The sequence below is a fragment of the Nilaparvata lugens genome, chromosome 2 (genome assembly GCF_014356525.2).
Source record: "Nilaparvata lugens isolate BPH chromosome 2, ASM1435652v1, whole genome shotgun sequence".
NCBI classification, from domain to species: Eukaryota; Metazoa; Arthropoda; class Insecta; order Hemiptera; family Delphacidae; genus Nilaparvata; species Nilaparvata lugens.
The window spans coordinates 38632047-38656442 of NC_052505.1; the positions used below are offsets into that span (position 1 = coordinate 38632047).

The 24396-nt window shown below is 34.7% G+C and overlaps 1 protein-coding gene across 6 annotated transcripts in view; it reads left to right on the plus strand.

The window, feature by feature from the left end:
• LOC111053922 overlaps positions 1-24396 on the plus strand; it is a 46127-nt gene that overhangs the window by 17746 nt on the left and 3985 nt on the right. For 2 of the 6 annotated variants that reach the window (XM_039421198.1, XM_039421199.1), the window contains exons 2-3: positions 4479-4802; positions 8276-8404. In XM_039421198.1, the coding sequence (XP_039277132.1) occupies positions 4479-4802; positions 8276-8404 (453 nt within the window). The remainder of the gene's footprint in view (positions 1-4478; positions 4803-8275; positions 8405-24396) is intronic. The other 4 variants (XM_022340862.2, XM_022340863.2, XM_022340864.2 and 1 more) reach the window with 2 other exon arrangements.

The window sequence follows — 24396 nt, forward strand, 5'->3', positions numbered from 1 at the left end:
TATTTCAAATACATAGAATCATGCGCCTGCTACTGCCGTTGGAAGGTAAACCGCTTGAGACAACTCCTCTGAATATGATTCATGAGTTGTAGAATTGCTTCCCGGTGGTTCGGATACCCACCTAAAACTATAGGTTCATCAATTTATTATAAACCTATACACAAACTGTTATTATTCGCTGCATTACCCTCGCACAAGCCTGTAGCTCATGTGCAAAAAAAGTAATAGTCAACTATGTTATTGTTATAATTCAATCATACCAATCCAATCAATTCAGCAATATGGAAATTCTACTGTTCAATATTCAGAAAATTGAATAACTTATTTGAGAAACATGAGAGACGGAGACTGCGCAACATTCAAATCCTTGGTGTGGCATCTAAAAGAATTTTGGTGATAAAAAAACATTTTCGACCTCTTTTTGTAATCCCCACAAGATCTGTTTAGGAGCACCACCACAGCAGGGCTCATGCAGACTCACATGCTGCAAACTGATTTATGCTGTTTTGCTTTTTTCTGGTGGGGGGCGCGTCATATCATCACTGTTAAGGTGTGTGATTGATTTCGAACACAAATTGAAATGAAGAACTCAAATTATCATATCGGAGCGAATGATTGAAATAATAAGACCAATTGAAGTAACGTCTATGACTCTTTAGTGATCTATCACTCCAACGAATGAATCTCTATTATACAAGTTTCATGAAACGTTTTTGTTTCTGCATAACACCACAAAAAAATGATATTCGCATAGATAACAAATGTAGAAATTCATATTTATATGATATGAATGCTTTATAAACATTTGAATGCTATTTATTATTACAAATACATATCAATATTAATTTAGATCACCAATAGTTCATGAATGTATTGATCATACGAAAGTGTTGGTTTTTTGGCTTGCATTTTCACAGAGCCAGATAGATGAGCGTAAAAGCGTATACGTAGGTGTCTATGTGTCTCGGAAGTTTTAGAATATAGAAATCTAGACGAGAGCAAATTTTCAATAAATAATTTATTTTTCAAGTATGTTTCACGAAGTTTATGATAATATGATATGTGTGATAATGAATATATCAAGCTTTCTAATGTTGGTAATTTTCAACACACGAATAATTTTGATAGGCGCATTTCCAATCTGATTCGTATCCTACAATATACGATTATATCGTTGGAATTTATTGGTATTCGCAGCATTATATCTTCCGCTTTCCACGGTAATTAACAGTAACAGGAAACGTGTGGTGTGGTTCTCCGCTCCGAAAACGTCGGTGGCTGAAAATATTTTCCACTTTCATCAAAAGTGCTCTTCTTTTCTCATATTGATGTGCTAAATGAATTTTCAAAAGCCGACAAGTACACCATCACATATTATATAACCTCCGGTTATTAAAACGTGTTCTCTGCTTCTCATTCATCTCCCACAATATGAATATTTGAGCATGAACTGTAATGGAAAATCATAAATTGTATATATTTCGGTTACTTATCATTGTATTCATCTCGTGCTCATCTTCTTCTCTCATGTACATCATTAGTTTATAATAGCAGTTTTACTTTTCACAAATGAAAATACGCATGAAATGAGAGTTCTATATTAGAGGAGAGTTACTATATTGTATTGAACAAGAAAACCAGAACAAGTGAAGAGAACTTAAGTCAAACTCAAAAAAGCATATCGAAGCGAATAATTGCATTATAATAATTGAAGTTACGTCTATGATTCTTTAGTGATCTATCATCCCAACAAATACTTCTGAATTGCTAAGTTACTTATTTGACTTTATGTTATGTATCTCATATTTATATTTATATTTGTCTTGTTATTTTTGTTGATCTTGTTACTATTGTATTCTTTTGAAATTGGTGTATACCGTTGGAAATGTAATAAATAAATAAATGAATCTCTGTTTTTGAACAAAATTTCTTGTCTCTGCATAACATCACAAAAAATGATATTCGTATGGATAACAAAATGTAGAAATTCATATCTATATGATATTTTATATCTTCATACAAGTTTCATGAAAATATCTTGTCTCTGCATAACACTACAAAATGATATTCGTATGGATATAGAAATTCATATATGTGATATTTTGGTATTATCAGCTATATATTAGTATCGGAGCAATATCCTGGAGCTTCCACGAACAGAAAAATAAGTTTTCAATACGTTAATGGTTTTTCCATGTGAAATAGAAATCGCCAGAAAAGTTGATATTTTTTAGATAGAATGGATTGAATAGGTGTGTTGGTATCACACTAACAAGGTTTTCTATTTTACAAGTGTGTCGAAATGCAATTAGATACTCTATTCGACCAGCTTTAGAATTACAGTGATTGTATTCTATGTTTCTCAAATTATTATCACAAACTATTTTTAGAATCCATCTATCTCGTGATGATTAATTGAATTGATGGGGAATGGAAAATTGGAGTAACAGTTTTGTGAAATAGGAGGTAACCACAATAAATTTTCACGAATCTCATATTTTCATCTCACAAAACATATTTAACTTACGTCAGCTCTGCTACTAGAATAATAAGGATGCTCAATCTTTATTATTTTCATGAACCATGTAGGTCCATCCAGCCACCTCAGCTATGTAGGAAAAACACATCTTGTATTTTTAACAGGAGATCAATCTTTTACAGAGTAAATCGGTTATTCACAGATGAGAAATAAACATTTGTCATTAATTTCAATCTATATACGAGTATAGCAACGTTAGTAGACTGTCTACCAACTTTGCGAGTATAGCACAATATGATCTAAAGTAATAACATTTTACAGCCAGTCTCCTAGCAGCATGAAATAGCGACATCTAAATTTTATTCTTGCATATGAATCCATGTTCCAGATTCGGTTTAAATAGAATTGAAAAAAATACCTGAAATGAGACTCATTGCATTCAATTTCCCATCATGTGAAATTTCAAGAATTGTTCTTCCAACCAGGAAATTCGCTCCAGCGGAAATTTTTATTTTAGATTGCCTACGCATCGGCTCTCTTTACGTCTTTCCTTCCTGTTCCGAGTCCAGACTTTGAGAGTACTTACTTCAATACAAATTGAACGCAGAATTAGAGAATTATTACCACTGAACCTCTCAGACTGTAGTTGCTGCATCTTTTATTCATCATCCACCTGGGTTCACCAATTGTAACAATTGTTGATGAATCGATTGTTACCGACGAGAGCTACTTTTGTTGCTGTTTAGAAAAAATAGGGAACAAAAGCACAAATTGAAGAGAAGCAAGGTAGGAGTGATTAACTATTTGCGAGCACTAGCAGAGCGAGACCATTCGAAAAATGACAGCTTTGAGTCGCAAAGCCTTGCCAGTATTTGAAATATGCAGTGTAATCTTACTTTGAGATTCGAATGGTAAGGATTTGCGTCTTGATGCGTTGATTACAAAATGATTTCATCCCCGGAGAGCTTTGTGATCAATAGTTGCCATCCCTCAACAGAACTCATCCCACACGGTAGACATTCTGTGACACTGTTGGCTTTAAACAAAGGGACTCAGATATGGCAGAACTCTGTCTGCTTCGGTCACAGACCCAGAGGCAGACAAACCCGGCTCCGTTAAGCCGGTGATTAGCGTCATCTTAATTACCCATGCAATCATTTTAGGCATTTTCTCACACATCGAATGCCTAGTGCCAACAATTGAATTCAATTGAACTTCAAAGGATGTTGTGCATATTCATCTTTGTGACTGTTGTGATGATTCGAATTTATCGTGTTATGGTAGATTCTTCCTAATTCAACTCTTTTCATATCAGAGTACCTATCTCAATCACACTTGTCCTAGATATTACAAATGGTTTTAAGACGTTAATTGTAGACAACATATTTCCTATCGCTCATTTTTATTTATACTCTTCAGCTTCACTAAATCGAAAGCTGATAACCTTTCTATCCCGCAGGCAGTCAGGCTATTCAAACTCTTAAATTAGAAATTTTCTCATTTATCGAAATCGATATCATTGAGCTTCATAGTCAATGTTCTTCCACCAGTTTTTGATACTGCTATGAATTGATCTCTCCGAGATAGGATTTTTCTCAGTATAATATTCTTCAAATTTGGTGATCCACAATCAAATGATTACTTATTTTCTCCTTAGAGCACCCATTTCTCTCTTCTGATTGATCATTGCTTCTTAGTTCCAACTTCTTTTCCCTTATTGGTCGAAAATAATGGAGACTTAGTTTCAAATTCTACCTCTATAAATGGAATCAGTTGTTACTGGGTGATACACAATAATTCTCAACTATAGTCACATGGCTTGATTCACTTGTGATCTGGCTCACTAGAGTTTTATCTCTACTTATGAAAGAGCTTCTGAATCAGATACTATTCATACAAATCAACATCTAACATTAGGTTTAACAGTAGCATCTTTAGTGCTGTGAATGAATTATTGGATTCAGCTTTTGATATTAAGTTGTGGAAATGTGTGTTACAGACGGCAGGTCAGTGAACTACGAGTACGAGGACGACGATGACGACTGGGCGTGGACGTGGGGCCGTGACCTTGAGACCGGCACCAACGACCTTGACAGGCACGGGCGTCAGCTGAGCAAGCGCGCCGGTGGCGTCAGCGAGCGTCAGCGTCGCGTCGAGGAGGCCGAGGACGCCGGCTGGCTGGGGCTGGGTAAGCGTCAGCCCCGCTTCACACCCTATGTTAGCGTAGGTGCGTACCCCTGCGGCGGCCGCACGCACACGCACCGTAACACGCGCGCCTCCTCAACACCCAAACAGCACAGCTTCACGCCCTTTCACGGCGTAGGTGCGTCTTCTGTCCACCTGCCTTGCTTTTCTACCTCCCTTGTCTCTTCAATCGCGCTCAATTCCAGCACTCTTCCGCATGTTATCACCTACTTCTTGAACCTCAACTTCCTGCATGTTGACAACCTACTTTCCAAACCTCACCTCCTATATATCGATAACCTATTTCCTAATCCTTGAGTGTGAACGTGTAACTTCAGAAACGTAAGGCCTGAGGGAAAACTGACCAGTGATCAACGAGTGCCATCTCTGAAAATTTCATGAGTACCTCTTTGTCTGTTTATTCCCAAGGGAATTCGTCGATTCCAATTATTTGGATTTTTCAATGTAGATTTTCCAATCTTTCAAAGTTATTTTCAAAATCTTTCAAATCCCGAATCTAGTTGAAGGTCATGTGACCAGATCCATGAATATGGACGATGAGTGTCCAGTCCAAAAATTTTACTCAAGTGCTCATTTGATGAAAGCAACTGAGATTGACTAAACACCGTTAAATCAACTGACATTGATCAACTGGTGATTTCTGGTGATTTGTTTGATTAGATTGCAGTAGAACTGGAACTTTTGTTATTTTGCCTTCTGCAAAGGAGAACGAAGTTTTTTAAATAGGCTCAGTTCTAAATGAATGATGCATTCAGGTTGATTGGTCAATTGAATGATTATAATCATAATTATTATAATAATAGTTGCATTTGATCAATTGAATAATTTCAATTTTTGCTAGGCTATCCAGATTTGTAAGCCCCGCAAGTATGCCTTGAATAGCCAGTGACGGGATTGGCTACATATTCTGATTTTTTTTTGACAGGTCCGAAGCATCACTGTTTAGGCCTCTTCAAGGCAAAAATTAGACTGCTAGCCTTTATATTAAGTGAGTTGGCGGCCGCAGGGGTGATTGGTTGCAGTGTTCACCAGTGTCAGCTCATTTCCACTCCTCAATTTCCCACTCAACCTCATGCATGATGTCTGTCTGCATTACAGTTATCCATGCACCCTAGTTGCACTACAGTTGCAAATAAATTAGATGTTCGCGCTTTTCAATTTCTATGATTGTAGGAGAGGGAGACCTGTAATTTCTCAGCTCAAATTTGAGCAGGGTTGAACATGGAAAATGTAAATTCTAATTAGATCCCTGTCCATGGGTATTCTGTTATGATATGGAACTCAAAGTTTCTCATGATTGGGAAAAAATTCGTTCCGTAAAGCCCATACTTTAACTCCGACTACTATTTTATAGTAGTTGTAGTCAGAGCTTTCTTCGATCTGTCCATAAAAGCTGATTATTTTCAACTGTATAGCTTATATTATACAGCTATATAGCTTATACAGCTTATAGCTTATATAGCTTAAACGGTTATAATCATTTTTCAATCCTTTTTGGTGATACAGTACAACGTATCATCAGTACAATGTACTGATGTAACATTTTGAAACTGTTAAACATAACCTTATCTTTTGGACAACATTAACATTTTATCAAAATTTTTGGAGAAAAATAGTACAGGCTCAGCCTAGTTTTTCCTCCAATGTCATAATATTGTAGTATGATTATAGTATTTTATACAATAAATGAATTAAATGTTCCCTTTTCTTATCATATAAACTTATAGACTTTTAATTATCTGAACTTACTGATAAGTGACTGAATGTGTTATGTAGCCTACAGTGTGTGAATGCATTAATTTTATTGATACATTGTACGTATTTTGTACTTTCACTTGTTATGTGACTTTGTCAATGCTCTTGAGCGGGACGACAATAAATGATTCTTGAACGATCGCTAACGCAATCGCGTTATAACGCAATTCGCAATCAATTGACTATGATTTCCTGGCACGGTGTATTAGTTGAGAATCGAGAGCTCCTACAGAACCAGACTCAAATATTTAACTATACTACAAGTTTGTCAATATACCGTATCTCATTCACTTATAGCTTACATCCGTGATCAGTTACATCAATCATAGATCTTCATCAGCTTTCTTCAGCTTTTACGAATGTGTCACTATTTTCAAGTGCTTTCGCTTATTTGATACTTGACTAGACTTTATCTAATCCCAATCTCACTACACTTCTTATAAGTGACCCAATACAATTGTTCAAGTGTCTCAATAAATTGGTATGTATGATCCCAATACATCACTTCAAATCAGTTCGTCAAAAATATAAACACCGTCATACATCCAAAACTATTTTTGGTCAACATAATTCATATTGTCAGGTAATGGACTGGATTAGTGTATTTTATAATTCATAATTTAAACATTTGATAAAATTGTTTGATATCTATGTTCGTGATTGAGGGGTATCATGCTATTAAACATCCATTCTCAGAATAGTTATTGAATAGTTCTGCAAGGTGTTTAAACAAAATGACCGTTGGAAAACGTTTCCAGACAATGTCGATGAAGAGAATTGTAAAAACTTCATAGATCTAAACCCATTCTATAAGACAGAATAGATCAGAATAGTTTGCATGATTATAGATACTTTTTGTGTTCACAAGTGAGATCGAAAATTGAGTAATAGAAAAAGTTCTAAAATTAGAAAATTTCCAAGATCCAGGTAGTAATAATAACGGAAGTTTATAATGAGAAATCTCTTGATCAGTCCGGATAGTACTTTTATTAGATAGCTTAGATTGGATTCAACATATTTTGGAAAATTACATATTTTTTCAAGAATTGGTAGAAGAAAGCTTGATTATAAAATTCTTTTGGAGTAGAAGTCAAGCGTAGACTGGAAGCCTTTCCTTGCACTGTGTAACAGAGATACTGAATGTAATAAAAATTCAAGTATTCTATAACTATGGGAAAATTCAAGCTTCAATAGATACTATAGTATTCTGTATTATTATTGGGTCACTCTACTTACCTCCACAACTGGGAATGAAATGCGTATATTTCATCCCGTTCATTTATCACATTATAAATGTGAGTCCATGAACATGGATCTCTCATTGATTCGAATAAGAATATGAGTCCCGTGAAAACTCCAGCTCATGATTTCCTAAGATAAACTGCACGCACGCCATAGATTCAGCAAATATTATTTGATTCAAGTTTATAAATTCAATTAGCATAGAACTAAACTATTTTCTCTATTATTAGTATCAAACTCATCATTCCCAAATAGGTAACTATCATAATATTTTGTTGCATAATAGAGTGTAACAATATTACTGTCAATAATAAAATTATCATCAATTTATGTACATGAGTATACTCCCGTTTATTGTAAATTTATCCCAAATTCTATGATGGTTCAAAAATTAATTGTGTAATTGAATGAAGAATGTAGAAGCATCTCACTCTATATCTTCCATCTATACAGATCACAGATCTCGTACATGTGTTTGTTCAATGAAGTTCATGTATTCGCGTTTTCTTCTCAACTTTTAAATTTTCTAGCTCCAATCTTTCTGACTTTCCCGATGGTTATTTGCTATAGCGATGTATTTCTCTGCTTATTCAGGAGTTCTGAGTGACATGCAACAGTTTTTTGACAATCTGAAGACGAACTTGGATGCCCTGGAGACGATACCGCCTGATGACAAGGATTCCCTGCTACTCGGCAAGCAAGTCACTGTCACTGCACCACAAGGTAAACAGATTTTTTAGATGAATTGCTATGTAATATTAATCCTACACTGGAAATTTTCAACTCGATATTGAAAAATGTATTGAGACTTTTTAAATGCTTTTCCATAACCACCTAATATTGATTAGCGATAAAATGTTGATTTGAGAGTAATATTTTTTTTTTGTTTTCAACCGTTTAAATTGAAAAATTCGGTAGTTTTCGTTGTTTTTGAGTGAAATGGACTAAATTTTAGAAAAGTGAAATCATAACCCTATTTTGGACTTTTCAAATGTTATCTAAATTTGGGAGAGAAATAGTATAAAGAGTATCCTTATTTTTTCTCTCCCGATCAGTGCTTCTCATAAATTATAAATGAATAAATTTTACTTCTTTTTATGATGTTGATGAGTTGTTTTTGTTTGTGATCTAAGAGATCAGTAGAAACAAGTGACAGTACATCAAAGTAAGAATCTTTTAGCTGGAGGTGGGTGACAATGTCATGGAATCCTAAATCTATAGGTGGGCTCCGAACCACCGGGAAGTGATTTTTGAGCTCATAAAATATATTCAGAAGAATCGGTTCCTCACCTCAACAGGAGTAGTCGGCGAAGCTTGATCAGATAAATGTGCTACTACGGAGTAACTGCTTGCCATTAAAATGCTCTCAGATTAGATTTTTGGGTGTTCAGTATTTGATATGACCACCAGTATTTCAGAATTCCTCGTGTTTTCCCAACTAGCGAAGAGATATGAAGCGACTGCAGATAATCTCCATGTCGATGCTTCTGAGACTCACCACCTTAGTAGCTGAAATAATCGCCAAAGTCTCGATCCGAATAACCGTCCGAGGATCTTGCGTGAGTTGACTTATGAGTTTGTAAACTTGGTGAATCCCAGATGTAAACAGACGTCACCGGATATTGCAAGCAGCGGTGACTAATGTAATCATTAGTTGAAGCTTGAAGCCAAACTTCTGTGCCCCGCTCCTTCCCCCACCAACAACCACATATCACTTGTGAGAAGGTTAACTGAATTCGCCTCCCTTGTAATTCCACAATGATGAGGTTCAACTGCCATCAACTGTTCGCTATTGTCATGGATTTGACTCATCATGGGACACTTTATTTGAATAGGCAAGGAACAGCTTTCCGATTAGAATCTCCTGAGTAATGAAAGTTCTACTCTTTCATATTCGAAAATGTGTATCCTTCCAAGTTCTAGAGAGTTATCTGTTTGAAAATATCTGAGGGGAAAGAGGAAACACAAGTTCAGCCTCAATCGATTTAAGAAGTAGAAAACTATATCAAAGCAGATCTTTTAATATTATAAAAATTAAGAATTCCAAAATTTCATGCTGTATCAATGGTTCTCCGGCGAGAATACCAATGCAGTGAGCATTGTTTGAAGCTGATTGGAGAATAACTTGGATTCATCTGCCCAACCCAATTCTAAAAATCATCTCTCAAAATAACTCTCATGGCTTAATTTTATGAAACACGCGAGAACCAGATATCTGTAATTAAAATGTATAATTCCATTTGGTGTATAACAGAAGTACGTAATCTCTTATCGCAACATGCATATCCCATTATAGGAATGAGGTTGACATGTGCCCATCCTATATCTTATCAACAGCAAATTATGAAGACTAATAATTATTTCGAGTGCAGGATTTGCAAACTATATACTCTGAAACATTAACTTATAACTCAAGTTATCTTCTTCCTTCGCTAATTGAAGGTAGAGAGAGAATAATAATTGTATTAAATTGAATAATTCTCCTTTATTAAGGGTGGATTAAGGGCTCTAGGTCCTTCCTGCCACACACCCTTCAACCCTTCAAACTGAGAGGATTAAAGTTAATTCAACTATTAACCTTTAAATTCGAAAATATTCCTTAGGTTTAAGCCTTAAGTTAATAATTTTAATAGGCGTAAATTCATTTTTTATTCAATTGATTGAGCTTGATTATTTTCAAATACAATTCAGATTCAAGTTATGTTAATGTATTTGATGAAATGTATAAATATTTAAATTTTTAGAGAGAAAGAGAGAGAAGGTGTCAAAACTATTTTTTTGTTGTAGGATGATCACTCTGATCAGAATTCGTGAAGTATGGAATAGAACTAGAGAGAATACAATAGAATGACTTTTCCATTCCATGACGTGGTGAGGTTTGGACAGTAATGTCCATTCTACCACCTAACTACGTCGTCAGCAAAAAATGCAAATACAATCTTAAAGATACTGTACAGAGATAATAGGGAAACAAAACAAAAAATAACAATTTAATGTTATAATATGAGTGAGAGACAGGATGGAAAATGAGAGATCAGCCGATAGAGAGTCAATGATTCAAGACAATGGAAAACTAAATAAGAGCGGATGGATAATTGAGCAAGTAGGAGGATTTAGAATAATAAAAGATCTACAATTCATGAAAATTAAATCAATGATCGGAATATTGTAGTACAGTATTATCAATTTTGCATATTCTCAATCCAAACCTTTAGAGGTTCTTATAACAGTGATAAAAAATCATAAATATTCACAGAAAATTTTCGATAGAAAAAAATGAATACTTCAATACTACACAGTTAGGATTTTAGAAATTTAGAAATTCATTAAAACAGTCTGATAGAAACCTGAGCTAAACTATACAGTATATTTAGTAGGAACCTGAATATTTTGACATAATTCAACCATTCACAATATTTTGATTATTCTGCAGGCAAAAGTTATAATATGAGTTCATAATATTTTATTGCCATTGGTAAAATAATTCTCAACTTCACGTTACTTTTCATGTTCAATGTTGAGAAGAATTTATGTTTAATTTTTATGTACGTAAAGAATTCTAGAAGAGGAGTAGTAGGAGTTGAGTTTCAAAATCAGTCGATTCAGGATTAGGAAAGTAAAAGAATGAGGATTAGGATCGATTAGGATTTACAGATTATCCAGTGCTCACGCATATAGCGAGCAGAAGAGGTAGTTTCGAACAATTCAAATCCTCGCCCTCTATCGAACTAAATCTTGTAGCTGCTAATGACAATGAAAGAGAGGCGATTAAATTAAAAGAGTTTCTAGAAAAAGTGGGTGCACATTGCGATTTTTCCACATAACGATTAAAACAAAATAAAAAACAAGAAATATACTATGGCGTATGGTCAATGAAAAAGTTTATATCCCAGACATAGGTTGATAGTGGGCGGATACACTAATGTACTGTCACCACCTTCTCACAAGTACGCTACACAAGTACGGTTCCCACTTTTCATCAATCCCCAATCCGATAAAACACAATAGATCTGCTCTTTGGATGAGGGCGGCTATTCATTTCGAATTCGACAGAACAAATCTGTTCTGCTTGATGTCGTCTGCTGAGTGGTGTGTTTTTTCTCATTCCAACGCTCGATTATTCCAAGCCACACGCAAAAAACAATGCTGCTGAAAAATGTCGGCACTCGACAATCGGAAAAATAAACGACAAAGCTGGACAGATTTGAGTGAGTGACCATGTCGAACAGACTATGACGTCACGTGACTCGTGGCCGAAACACCTGTTGCGGGCACATTCTTCTATTGTGTAATTCACCTAGAACTGTCAGCAAATACCCTATTGATAGCATCAATGCTCCCCATTCAACCAATCCTGTCAGTATGAAGAGGAACTTACTTGTGTGCCAGTCACACAACTATGGCCTCTATGCCTCCCTCCTGCCTCCCTTCTGCCTCTCTCATTGAGAACCGAGCGCTCACCATACAGAGCGGACGAAATGTCAATAGCTTCTCGTCGCCTACAACAATCTAACAATCGCACACTCTCGATTGGTCAAAATTGTGCACTCCATTTCAATTTCCCTTCAAAGGCTTATATTAGATTCGGCCACCAGGTTCTATTGATTCCCAAAAAGTATAATAAATAGGATAGAAATTAAATTAATATCATCCTAAAGCAATTAACAAATTCATTATCCTATAATAGATAGGAAGGAAATTGATTGATCATACTGTAATAATGAGCTTGGGTTGAATTTTTAAGAAACCTTTAAACCATTAAGTCTTTGTTGTATTGATTTTTTGATTGAACAATTCAAATGTGTTATCAATATGTCAGAAAACTATACTAGTTGGTGGCTACATTGTATCACGATGTAACATGATATGACCGCTTAAATAAATATCAGAATACTCAATTAATAATGACAAAAACTCACAATGGGGTGCTAGCGTTCGATCCACAATGATACTAAAAGAGCATCATTTTCGAAAATTTTATTTTCATAATATTGGACCTATATTGTGATTTTCTTGTCTTATTCGCTAAGAAAGTTTAATTTCTGAGAAAAAATACGTTTGTGATGATTCTGAATGCGAGTGGAGTATTCTTCCAACTATAATGAAAAGTAATTATCTTGAATACCTATCTGATCCATGAAAGATCCACATTTCTTAGAGTTTGAAAATGTGGCTGGTGAAAGTAACCGTAACGTTGTGACGTAAAGTGAGTAAAAGTAACGTTAACAAATCCCCAGAGTAAATTATATAACTTGTATTCAATAAGATTAGTAAATAGTTCCTCCACTTCTTATCAACATGAACTTGCAATCAACTGGTTTCAAATATTTTCGCATTTTTCCAAGATAGTCAATTCAATGTCATTCTGCTATCAAAATAAAGTATAGAAAAACTTTCTCAATCTAAAAATAATTAGATCTTTTTATTCTATGAAAACCATACACAATCTTCAACAATTCACATGAATGATACATAGTATTATAGCCGTATGATAAGGCAGATTCTAATAATTGAATGCCATAGCTGATAGTAGTGAGACAAAGGTCAAGACTGGTTTGAATTTATTAGGATTTGTAGGCCTTGCCTGGTCACTAATACAACTGTCACATTATGGTTTTTTGTGGTTATTAATTAATTATTTCTGGATAAAAGATGAACTGCATAATCGCTACTGAATAATGACTATGCACTAAGTTGTAAATTCATAGAACACGGGATTGAATTCTATACTAGCTGTATTATTGGACCAGGTTGAATATAGTACGGTAGTCTGAAACTATGATCTTACTGTATTATTTAAGATCAAACTATATTACAGTATGACAAAATCAATTGTTGGTAGAATAATGTTTTGAAGTCTATAGTATAAGTGGAGTTGTTGGAAAATCAACGATCTTAGCTGACTCGAAACAAACCATTATACAGGGTGTTTCAGAAGTAGTGTCGAGAATTTTAGGGTATTGTACCTGGATGCTAGGAGACTACAAATGTCATATTTGAAGTGTCCAAAACTCAGCGGTTATCCTTATAGCTGCCATTTTGTTTTTTCACTTAAAAATTTTTATCTCAAGAACGAAATGTTGTATTGATCTGAAATTCGGCATGAATATTTATGCTATAAAGACTCAACTATAAAAAATAAAAAAAAAATTTTTCGTTGAAATTTTTCAAAATGGCGGCCATTTTAAATTTTTGATGGCGAATATCTCGAAAACCGTCCATTTTACAGAAAATTTACAAGAGACAAAAAAGTTAGCAAATTTTTTCACGATTCCAATGATACCTAATTTATTAGATTGGTCGAAGAATAACAGAGAAATTAATTTTTTTCGTACTGCATGCATGACCACTTTTCACCATTTAAAGATCAATATTAATTTTTTTTATAATTTCATGAAAACCGTTCTTATTACAGAAATATACAAGAATAACTTTCCTCCAAATTTTATTTTACATTGAAAAATATTAATTTCACTCAAATCGGTTCACTGATACTAATGCAGCAATTGCTCAAAATGCCGTCCTTCAACTTGATTACACAGTCTGCACCTTTCAATCATGGACCGTCGAACTGCTATAAAAGCATTTTCATCATCTTGAATGGCACCTGCTGCAGCAACCACTCTTGCCACAAGGTCTTCTTCGTTTTCTACTGGCGTGCTGTAAACAAGGTCTTTCATATGGCCCCAGAAAAAAAAATCTAAAGGTTGAGGTCAGGTGAACGTGCGGGCCACGGTACTGGTCCACCCCGCCCAATCCACCGCTGACGATAGGTCATGTTCAGAAAGTCCGTAACAACATTTCCGAAATGAGCAGGGGCACCATCATGTTGAAACCAAATATTATATCTGTTTGCAAGAGGCACATCTTCCAAAAGTTCTGGTAGTATGTCTCTTAAAAAAGTAATGTACGTGGGAGAATTCAGACGATTAGGAAGAATGTATGGTCCAATCACGCGATTACCTAAGAAACCCGCCCAAACATTCAGCGAAAATCTATGCTGATAACCACGCACTTTGACCTCATGAGGATTGTCTAAGGCCCAGACGTGACTGTTGCGAGAGTTGAAGATTCCTTCTCTTGTAAAGCTGGACTCATCGGTAAATAACACATTTTCTAGAAAATTTGGTTGGATAATGTCTTGCTGAAGAAACCAACGGGCACAGTTTACTCTTGGCTCATAGTCGCGTTCAACCAATGAGTGAACTTTTTGAAAGCGGAAGGGGTGAAGTCTTTCCTTGTTTAGTACACGCCACACAGAAGAAGCACTTGAATTGATTTGCTTTGCAACTGCTCTCGTACTCGTTCTAGGATTGAAATCGAATTTCTGCAATACTTCCTCTTCAAAAGCAACATTTCGAACTGCTCGAGGCCTACCAGCAATTACCCTGTTCCGTTCAAATGAACCAACTTCTCTCAGCCGATTGTGAGTTCTTGTGAACACCTTGTCGGAAGGGAGACTGCGGTTTGGAAATGCAGCTGCATACATTCTTCTTGCTTCGGTCGCATTGCCAAGAGCTGCTCCATACATGAAGTGAATATCGGTGTACTCCAGCGAACTAAATTCCATTACAATAATTAAATATTTGTGTAGAAGCAACGTAAGAAAATATTGAAACTGGAAATTTAAGATAGAAATAAGACCTAGGAAACGTGAGACTAAGAAATAGGAAGCACTACATCTGGTTCTTTACTTTTAATGAAACAACAATACTTTTACAAGACAAACATTATCATCTGAAAACCATTGTAAAATCATCTGTTTGCCCATATGGAGCCATACCGAGTTTCAAAGCTTTATCTTAAATACATCTGGAATTAAAAAATTAATATTGATCTTTAAATGGTGAAAAGTGGTCATGCATGCAGTACGAAAAAAATTATTTTCTTTGTTATTCTTCGACCAATCTTAATAAATTAGGTATCATTGGAATTGTGAAAAAATTTGCTAACTTTTTTGTCTCTTGTAAATTTTCTGTAAAATGGACGGTTTTCGAGATATTCGCCATCAAAAAATTAAAATGGCCGCCATTTTGAAAAATTTCAACGAAAAAATTTTTTTTTTATTTTTTATAGTTGAGTCTTTATAGCATAAATATTCATGCCAAATTTCAGATCAATACAACATTTCGTTCTTGAGATAAAAATTTTTAAGTGAAAAAAACAAAATGGCAGCTATAAGGATAACCGCTGAGTTTTGGACACATCAAATATGACATTTGTAGTCTCCTAGCATCCAGGTACAATACCCTAAAATTCTCGACACTACTTCTGAAACACCCTGTATAAATTCAAACATTTGTAAACTCTAAAACATTGAAGGAGAAATTTATAAAGAAACCCCATAGAGCGGCTTGTAAAATGAAACATTCAAAATCAACGTCAAGATAAGGTATTTTACCTGTGCTTACGTAGAGGAAATTCGCAGCTACTATGATATCATCCATGAAATCATCAGAGCGACGAATTCCGGGTCCCTTCTATTAATGACTGCAGCATTCCAAGAGCAGCTCAGACGTTCAACCTCTCGTCCTAATAGCTTTAAACGAAAGCTAGGGTTGCGAGCAGCCTACACTCCGCATAAACACCGGAAACTCAGATTTGTGTTTCACATCGAACCTATTTCAGTTGAATAGCCTTTGGTCAGGTCTTTCAAGAGTGATGGCAAATTGCCACTAAAGCTCAAGTTCAGGTGCGAGTTCTGCGATCTATAGTAAGTTGAGTTTGTACGACTGGAAGTTTTCAACCGTGATGGACATTGCAGGTTGCCTATCTGGTTCCTGACATCATTGCAGTACGGTACTCCTGATTTAGCTGTAGATTACCTGTTGCACACTGAATCACATTAATTCAGTGTATAGGCCTATAAAAACAAATTTTCAATCATGATCCACCTAATTTAGGATTAAGTTATTCATGCATATATAACTAGAGACCCCCTGGGTTGAAGAACTCGCTCATAAACTGTTGTATTGATCTCTGAGATCCGCAACTTGTAATCATACAGAGCTGGTGAGAATTATTATGGAAACAGCTATAAATATATATTTTACAAGTATGATATTACAGTGGTAGGTTCCATGAGAATCCTATTCCAATTGAAAAAAAAAACTTTTGTCCGCCATCTTGGATCCGTCATACATGGATCCAACTTCATTTCGAACCCAGCTTCATTTTAAATCCAAGTTCATTTTTTCAAATGGGAAAGTGGTCATATGATACATGATTTCGATACAGAATTTCAAAGGAAAATTAATGGCGAAACCCGTACATCGATAACTCAAAACGTTTTAATGATCTCAACATTTAGTCCAATCACTACATTGGGGCTTGCAATTTATATTGTACTTCTGATTTAAAAAAATATTATTTGGATACATGAGAGAAGTCCAGAACCAATTTCTTCATGCAAAATTTCCTTGTGCTAGATACAGAATGGCCCAGAAACCTCATATTTTCGGTTCATTTTCCAGTTTTCAGCTGTTTCTGAAATCCAGTAATCGGAAAGAAAAATTTGCTATCGCCTTTTTTATCTTATAAAATTATGGATAAAATTGCATCATTTGGAATTCTCTATCCTCAATGAGTACTGAGTTATGATTTTTCAAAAATTAGTAAAATTTGAAGAGAAAATCAATTTTGATGAAATTTAGTTTTTGATCAACAATATCTTCCGATTGTTACCATCCAAATGTATAATTCAAAATCTCTCTGGGCGTATTTTTGTGCTCCACAATCTGAGATCAGGTGGAGCGCTCTATCTCATATAGATTTCCAGGTACACCTGACAAAAATGCTCCTTGTATTGTGAAAACACCCAATTTCCAGTTTCAACCATCATCACCCAACTACATTGCCCTCACATTGATATTTCGCTCGATGATATAAGTTCATGAGACTAATAAAACAATATTGAAACTTGAAGTACCCTTTATTATTCAAAATATTACAACGACTTGTTTCGACCATAGGTAATTTTGTAATGAAACTAGTCGTTGTAATATTTTAAATAATAAAGGGTACTTCAAGTTTCAATATTGTTCTATCAATTTATAAAAGTAGCCCATTCAAGTGAAGTGTTTTCAAGTTCATGAGATTATGTTCTATGAGAATCACTCGTTAGATGCACTTAAATCCAGTATTTCCTAGTGGTGAGGCGCGCATAATGACACCTCAAGGATCAAAATTTCAAACACTTATAACTTTTGACACAATTCTCAGATTTTATCTTACTACACTTCATTCTTCTCAGCTCGTCAAGGCGGTTCAAAATCATGCATCATGATTCAAATTCGGTCGAAAAATGGAAAATTTATTGTTGAGTGTAGCCTACTCAAGCCCATAATCAAGAATGAATAGATTATTCTATTTAGATATGTTAAATGATATATCCAAATCTTGTTGATCTGATCTTCCGATTCCAAATCTCATTCTCTGTAAAATCCTGGGTAATATAAGTGAGTACACCATGTTATGAAGAAGTTGTGAATTCCTTTCATTCAATTGTATGGAATTTATTTTTCTAGCTAAAAAGCTAAAATTAAAAATCTGGTGTGGTACACTCACACAACTTTCCTTGCTCATATTCGAAACTACGATCAGACTTTTGTATATGTGTATATATAATTGTTTTCAGAGTACTTTTTCCTTTGTGTAAATTGTGAAATTCAATGATTTTTTTAGTCGTCATTATTTTAAAGTCGTCAAAACAGCTGTTCTACAGATGAAATATCTCGACTATGTGTTCTTTTTATGAACTGCTCTACCTACCTACCTCATGCACGAGAAGGAGGTTACAAAGTCCATTTCTCAAGGATGGGGTGGACCCCCCATTAGTTTCCCAGAAAGGAGACTCATGCCAGTTAATAGAGCTGATAAATAACTATACAGAGTATGAATTTGAAAAAAATCGGTCAACTTATTTTGAAAAAATCGTGAAAAACATGGTTTTTTAGTAATTATCCGCCATTTTTCTCAAGAATATTACGGAGCTCCTGCAATTTTCCAAGGAAAAAACTCATGTCATTTGATAGGACTTATGAATAGCATGGCTTGAATTTGAAGAAAATCGTTAGAGCCGTTTTCGAGAAAACCGTGAAAAACCTGGTTTTTGGTCATTATCCGCCATTTTTCTCAAGAATATCACGGAGCTCATGGAATTTTCCCAAAAATGAGACTCATGCCAGTTAATAGAGCTGATAAATAACTATACAGAGTATGAATTTGAAAAAAATCGGTCAACTTATTTTGAAAAAATCGTGAAAAACATGGTTTTTTAGTCATTTTCCACCATTTTTCTCAAGAATATTACGGAGCTCCTGAAATTTTCCCAGAAATGAAACTTATGCCAGTTGATAGGGCTTGAAAATAGCTATCCATGATATAAATTTGAAGAAAATCGTTGGAGCCGTTTTCGAGAAAACCGTGAAAAACATGGTTTTTTAGTCATTTTCCACCATTTTTCTCAAGAATATTACGGAGCTCCTGAAATTTTCCCAGAAATGAGACTTATGCTAGTTGATAGGGCTTATAAATAGCTATCCATGATATAAATTTGAAGAAAATCGTTAGAGCCATTTTCGAGAAAAACGTGAAAAACATGGTTTTTTAGTAATTATCCGCCATTTTTTCCGCCATCTTGAATTGAATTTTATTGAATTTCTTATTGTCGGGTCCTCATGGTATAGGGGCCTTAAGTTTAAAATTTCAAGTCGATCGGTTAATTAGGAATGGAGTTATCATGTTCACAGACATACACACACACACACACATACACACACACACATACACACATACACACACACAGACCAATACCCAAAAATCATGTTTTTGGACTCAGGGGACCTTGAAACGTATAGAAAACTTAAAATTGGGGTACCTTAATTTTTTTTGGAAAGCAATACTTTCCTTACCTATGGTAGTAGGGCAAGGAAAGTAAAAATGGGACGATAAGACCTTCCAGATCTTTGAATTTTATTTTTTAGGTGAATCAAGATTAGGGAAATTTTAAAGACATTAAGGTGAATTCAATCCTCATTCATAATAAATTTTTGTTAGGGTGACAACTAAAATTTTAAATCCTTAGTATTTAACTACACTTATATGTGTAAATTTGAACCTCAATTTAGGGTGTTACGTGATTCTGTGGGCTGTGCACGTATGACCCTATTAGCAGGTCTACGAGCAAGATTTATCTGTCCTTTATCTCTGTATGACCGCAAACAGAACCACGTGAAAGGGGTTAATAAAATAAGATATGTTAGGGATAACAGCACAAAAAAATTGTAAAGTTCATATATTGATAAATTTGATTGTGACCACGATGTTGAATCAATGTGGTTTGCTTTCTTAAATATCATTAATTGGTTAGTGATTTTATCTATTTTTGCATATTTTGAATTAATCAATAATAAATTGGAACTGAGATATATAGATATATATCTGTGTGTAATACCGATATGTGCTAAATTCTTTGTAGAACCGGGTCGAATCATGGAGATTCTCTAGGATTAAGGAGCGTTTTCGCTTGTGAGTTTTATTGAAGGTTTCTTGGGGAAAACTTGTAATTATGAAGGCGTTTGTAGTGTGTCTATGTCTTGGTGTGTCTGTACATAATATTCTCATTTACGAAACGTCGTGGGATGTGACAGAGATTCAAGACTCATTGAACTATGAATTTCAATATCAGTCTTGCTTTGTGTAAGGAGAAATTCGCGTACGGTACTTAGGGTAGGGTATATACAGAGGAAATTCACAAGGAAATATTGAATATGAAAGATAGAACAGATCTCATCATCTTGAGCCAGATATGTCAACAGGAAAGCGTATTCTCAGTATTCTGACTTCCTCTACTTCAACTATTTCTCATACTGGCTCCATTCTCAATACTTTCAAGAGGATGGAAATCTCATAACTTACTGTTCCCAAGCCTAACTTCATCGGCGAGGGGAAAATGATACGCCAGTTCATTTGTCACAATATAGTGGAAGCAATATATATTTGAGCTGAGTTATTGTTCAAGAAGTAAGTTATGATACATTTCAATGAAAATCATTCTGAATTCAATCTGATAAAGAATTTGTTCTTATAAAGAAGTCAAAGCAGTTTTTAAATTTTTGAACTATGAATTATGATTAGAATTTTTGAAATATGATTAGAATATATCACTAGATATAAAGTAGTCTCTCATACAAAATTTGATCAAGATCCTTGAACTACTCCTGTTTTCATCATTCTATCTAGAAGATTGAAGTATTCACAGAAATCTGAGATTCAAGGAAGAACGTAATCAGAATCAATACAAACCAAAATCGGTTTTTCTCACTTATATTGGTATTCTACTCTAAAAGTGAAATTGAAAAATGAACAAAGTACATTATTTGATAAAATTCAATCAGAGACTGAAAAGTACTACATAAAAACACTAGATCTTAAAAAAATCTTATAGAGGTATTGAATGAGTTGAATAATAAGGAAAATTATCAAGAGCGATTCATTTTCCCGTCATAGTTGAAACAAAATGTTAATAGAATACAAAGGAATGTTTGATTCGCCACGTTCTATTTCCAATCATGAACAAAACAGGAAGAATTTGAATTAGAGGAGCTTCTGACCTTTAGTATGCATCTAGATCCACCACGTGTAGAGACAATGAACGCATCATGGTATTTCTAGACACTTTTATCAAAGTTGTTGAAGCGACAGACGCCCAATTTCTGTTACCAAGCAATGAAAAAATCTTTGCTTGGATGTGGACTATTATAGAGACTTGATGAAACCATCGTTGAGGATTGTAGTAACATGTGTTCTGCTTCAACTATTTGATAAGAAAACTTGAAATGATATTGTAGTGGACTAGAACTGATTGAAGTTTAATTTTTCAACATTGTATGGTTCAACCAAAATTCTTTTTTTCCTAGAATTCAACACACAAAGATGTACGAGATTATGAGGATAGCCCATTATTTAATTATTCTATTCTATAAATACTGTAATAAGACGGTTGTAGCCTCAAGAATGCCATTTTCTAATAAGAGAGTGTTATTACTGATAGTTATTATGAAATATCCTAGAAAATGGGAAATAGGGGGAAAACTCTCAATCTATGTTGGATAAATTGATGAAGGAAGGAGTCCGACGAAGAATCGCACCTTTCCTTCTTTCAATCAGAAATCTTACAAATATTCTATAGATTTCTATATTCCATCAGATTATCAATCCATCGATATGTATCGATGTTTCCTTAGTTTCTTATGTTATCGATGTTCTAACTGCGTGAAAGTATCCTCCAGTTGGAGCAATCTCATCATCAGCAGTTGACGGAATTCAAGTGGAGCACACAATACAGAGTGAGTCATATGTACGGGAACCCTTCAATAAGTTGGGGACTGTTGTAGATATAATACTTAACTTTCAGGATAAGTTATTGGTCAAATACTCCACCTTTTGACGTACAACTGAATTTCAACCCCTCATAAGGGGATGACTTAGGGGTTGCAACTCGAATATTTTAAAAGTAACCCATTGTGTGGTACATCATTTTAAAGGCCTTTTTAAAACATGAAATATGACATTAATAAAACTGTTCTATGATATCTGTATGCAAAATGGCGGGTGATTGAAGTTTTAGTTTTTAAAGAAATGAGGGGTTGTAACTCAAATAGTTTTAATGTAAACACTCATTGTGAAGGACATCATTTTAAAGGCCTTTTGAAAACAAGGAAGCAAGAAAGATGACATCAATAAAAATGTTCTACGATACTTGTATCAAAAATTGCGGCTGATTGAAGTTTCCAGTAAAAATTGAAACTTCAGTCAGCCGCAATTTTGGATACAAGTATCATAGAACAGTTTTATTGATGCCATCTTTCTTGTTTTAAAAAGGCTTTTAAATTATGTACCACAAAATAGGTGTTTACATTCAAAATATTCGAGATACAACTCCTAAGTCACCCCCTTAAGAGGGGTTGAAATTCAGTTGTACGTCAAAAGGTGGAGTATTTGGCCAATAACTTATCCTAGAATTTAAAGTATTATATCTACAACAGTCTCCAACTTATTGAAGGGTTCCCATACATATGACTCACTCTGTATAACAATACCACAAGATAGCAAAGTGGCTTGCTCTCGTTACTCTCGTTGAAAGGGAGTTGGCAACTGCCTGAGGACAGCTCCACCAGCTGAAAGTAATGAGCATCAAAATCACGTCACGATGATTTGAAACACAGGATACGCATATATATGTATTACAAGAGTATTATTGTATTATTAGGAGCATTAGCTGCTTGTCTACTCATTTCTTAATTATCATCATCCCTTCCTCCAATCACATGCGATCATGGTGCCTATTTGGCTAGGATCCTTTTTACTTTCATTTTCACCTTCCTGAAAGTGCCTTATTGAGAGCAACGTGTGTGCTATCCAATTACCAACTAGGATTGACGGGCTGACGCGAATCTGATCGTTGGCGACCCACTTTAAAACTGCTGCAATATTATTGATGATGGCTGATCGAGCTCTGACATTGATGCTGCCAGCAACAAAGCAGCGCCATTTATTATCGTTTCAGAGCAAATGTCTTCACTACACCGACAGCTCCTAAAACAAAACATAAATGACTTCCTTGTTCCAGTTTCAGCACAAAGAAAGTTACACTATCAGCTATCTGAATTCTTTTCTTCAGCCCATGGAAAATTTCATTATCTTTGATTTGTGAAACAATCACTTTATAACATCGCACTTGACTGTTGAAATAATTTCAGCAATTCATCCAATCTATTCTTTCAATCATCAGCAATCTTATCTATTAAGACGATCAAATGAGTGGAAAATAAAATAATATGCTCACTTATTTATTTGTGCAATCTTTCTTCAGATAGCTTTATCATAGAAACTGTGAAGATTATAAGAGTATTGTTTTGCTTGAATAGAATGTTCCATTACCTAAATACAGTGTCATAAGTTTAAAATGTATTTTCGAGATCATAAATCGTTAAACAATCATTAAAGAAGAGCTGGATTTTGTCACTCGCGTGATATTTTTTTTTTCACTGAAAGATCAGTGTGAAACTCCTGTAGAAATATGGTCTGAGTACGCATTAATTATAGCCTATGACTATAGTCGTATGATGTTACAATGATTACTGTTCGATCAGCTAACCGTTATGATGTAACAAGCAAACCTGTCAATATTATATCACTTTTTAATTAGAATTGCCGCTATCACATGATTTCGAATGCAATAATGTTTCAATCAATCAAGGCCAGACGTCTACTATGTTCTAATCAGTAATGATTGGTGGTTGAAAAATGTTGAAATATTGTCTCTCGATTGAGACAAACTCTTTCAATCACGTGAATCAGAGACTTCCTCATTTGATTACCGTATTCGCCAATAATTACATCATGAATCTCATTATTGTTTTAACCAGCCGTGAAATTCTGTCTCGCCCTTTCTCAGAAAACGCTTCAGTTCAAAGAAAACTTGTCGGCACTTTTTCCGTCAACAATTGCTATTTTCCTTCTTTTTTCATTGAACATCAAGTTTTTAGTGCATTATTATGTATATATTTCACTTATATTGATATTATATTATAAATACAGTGCATATATTTCACAAGATACAGATCGGTTTTTTTTTGTACTAAATCATTGCAAATCTATAGTGTAGATACTATATCTCTAGAATAATCTGGATTGGCGATGACCACATTCAA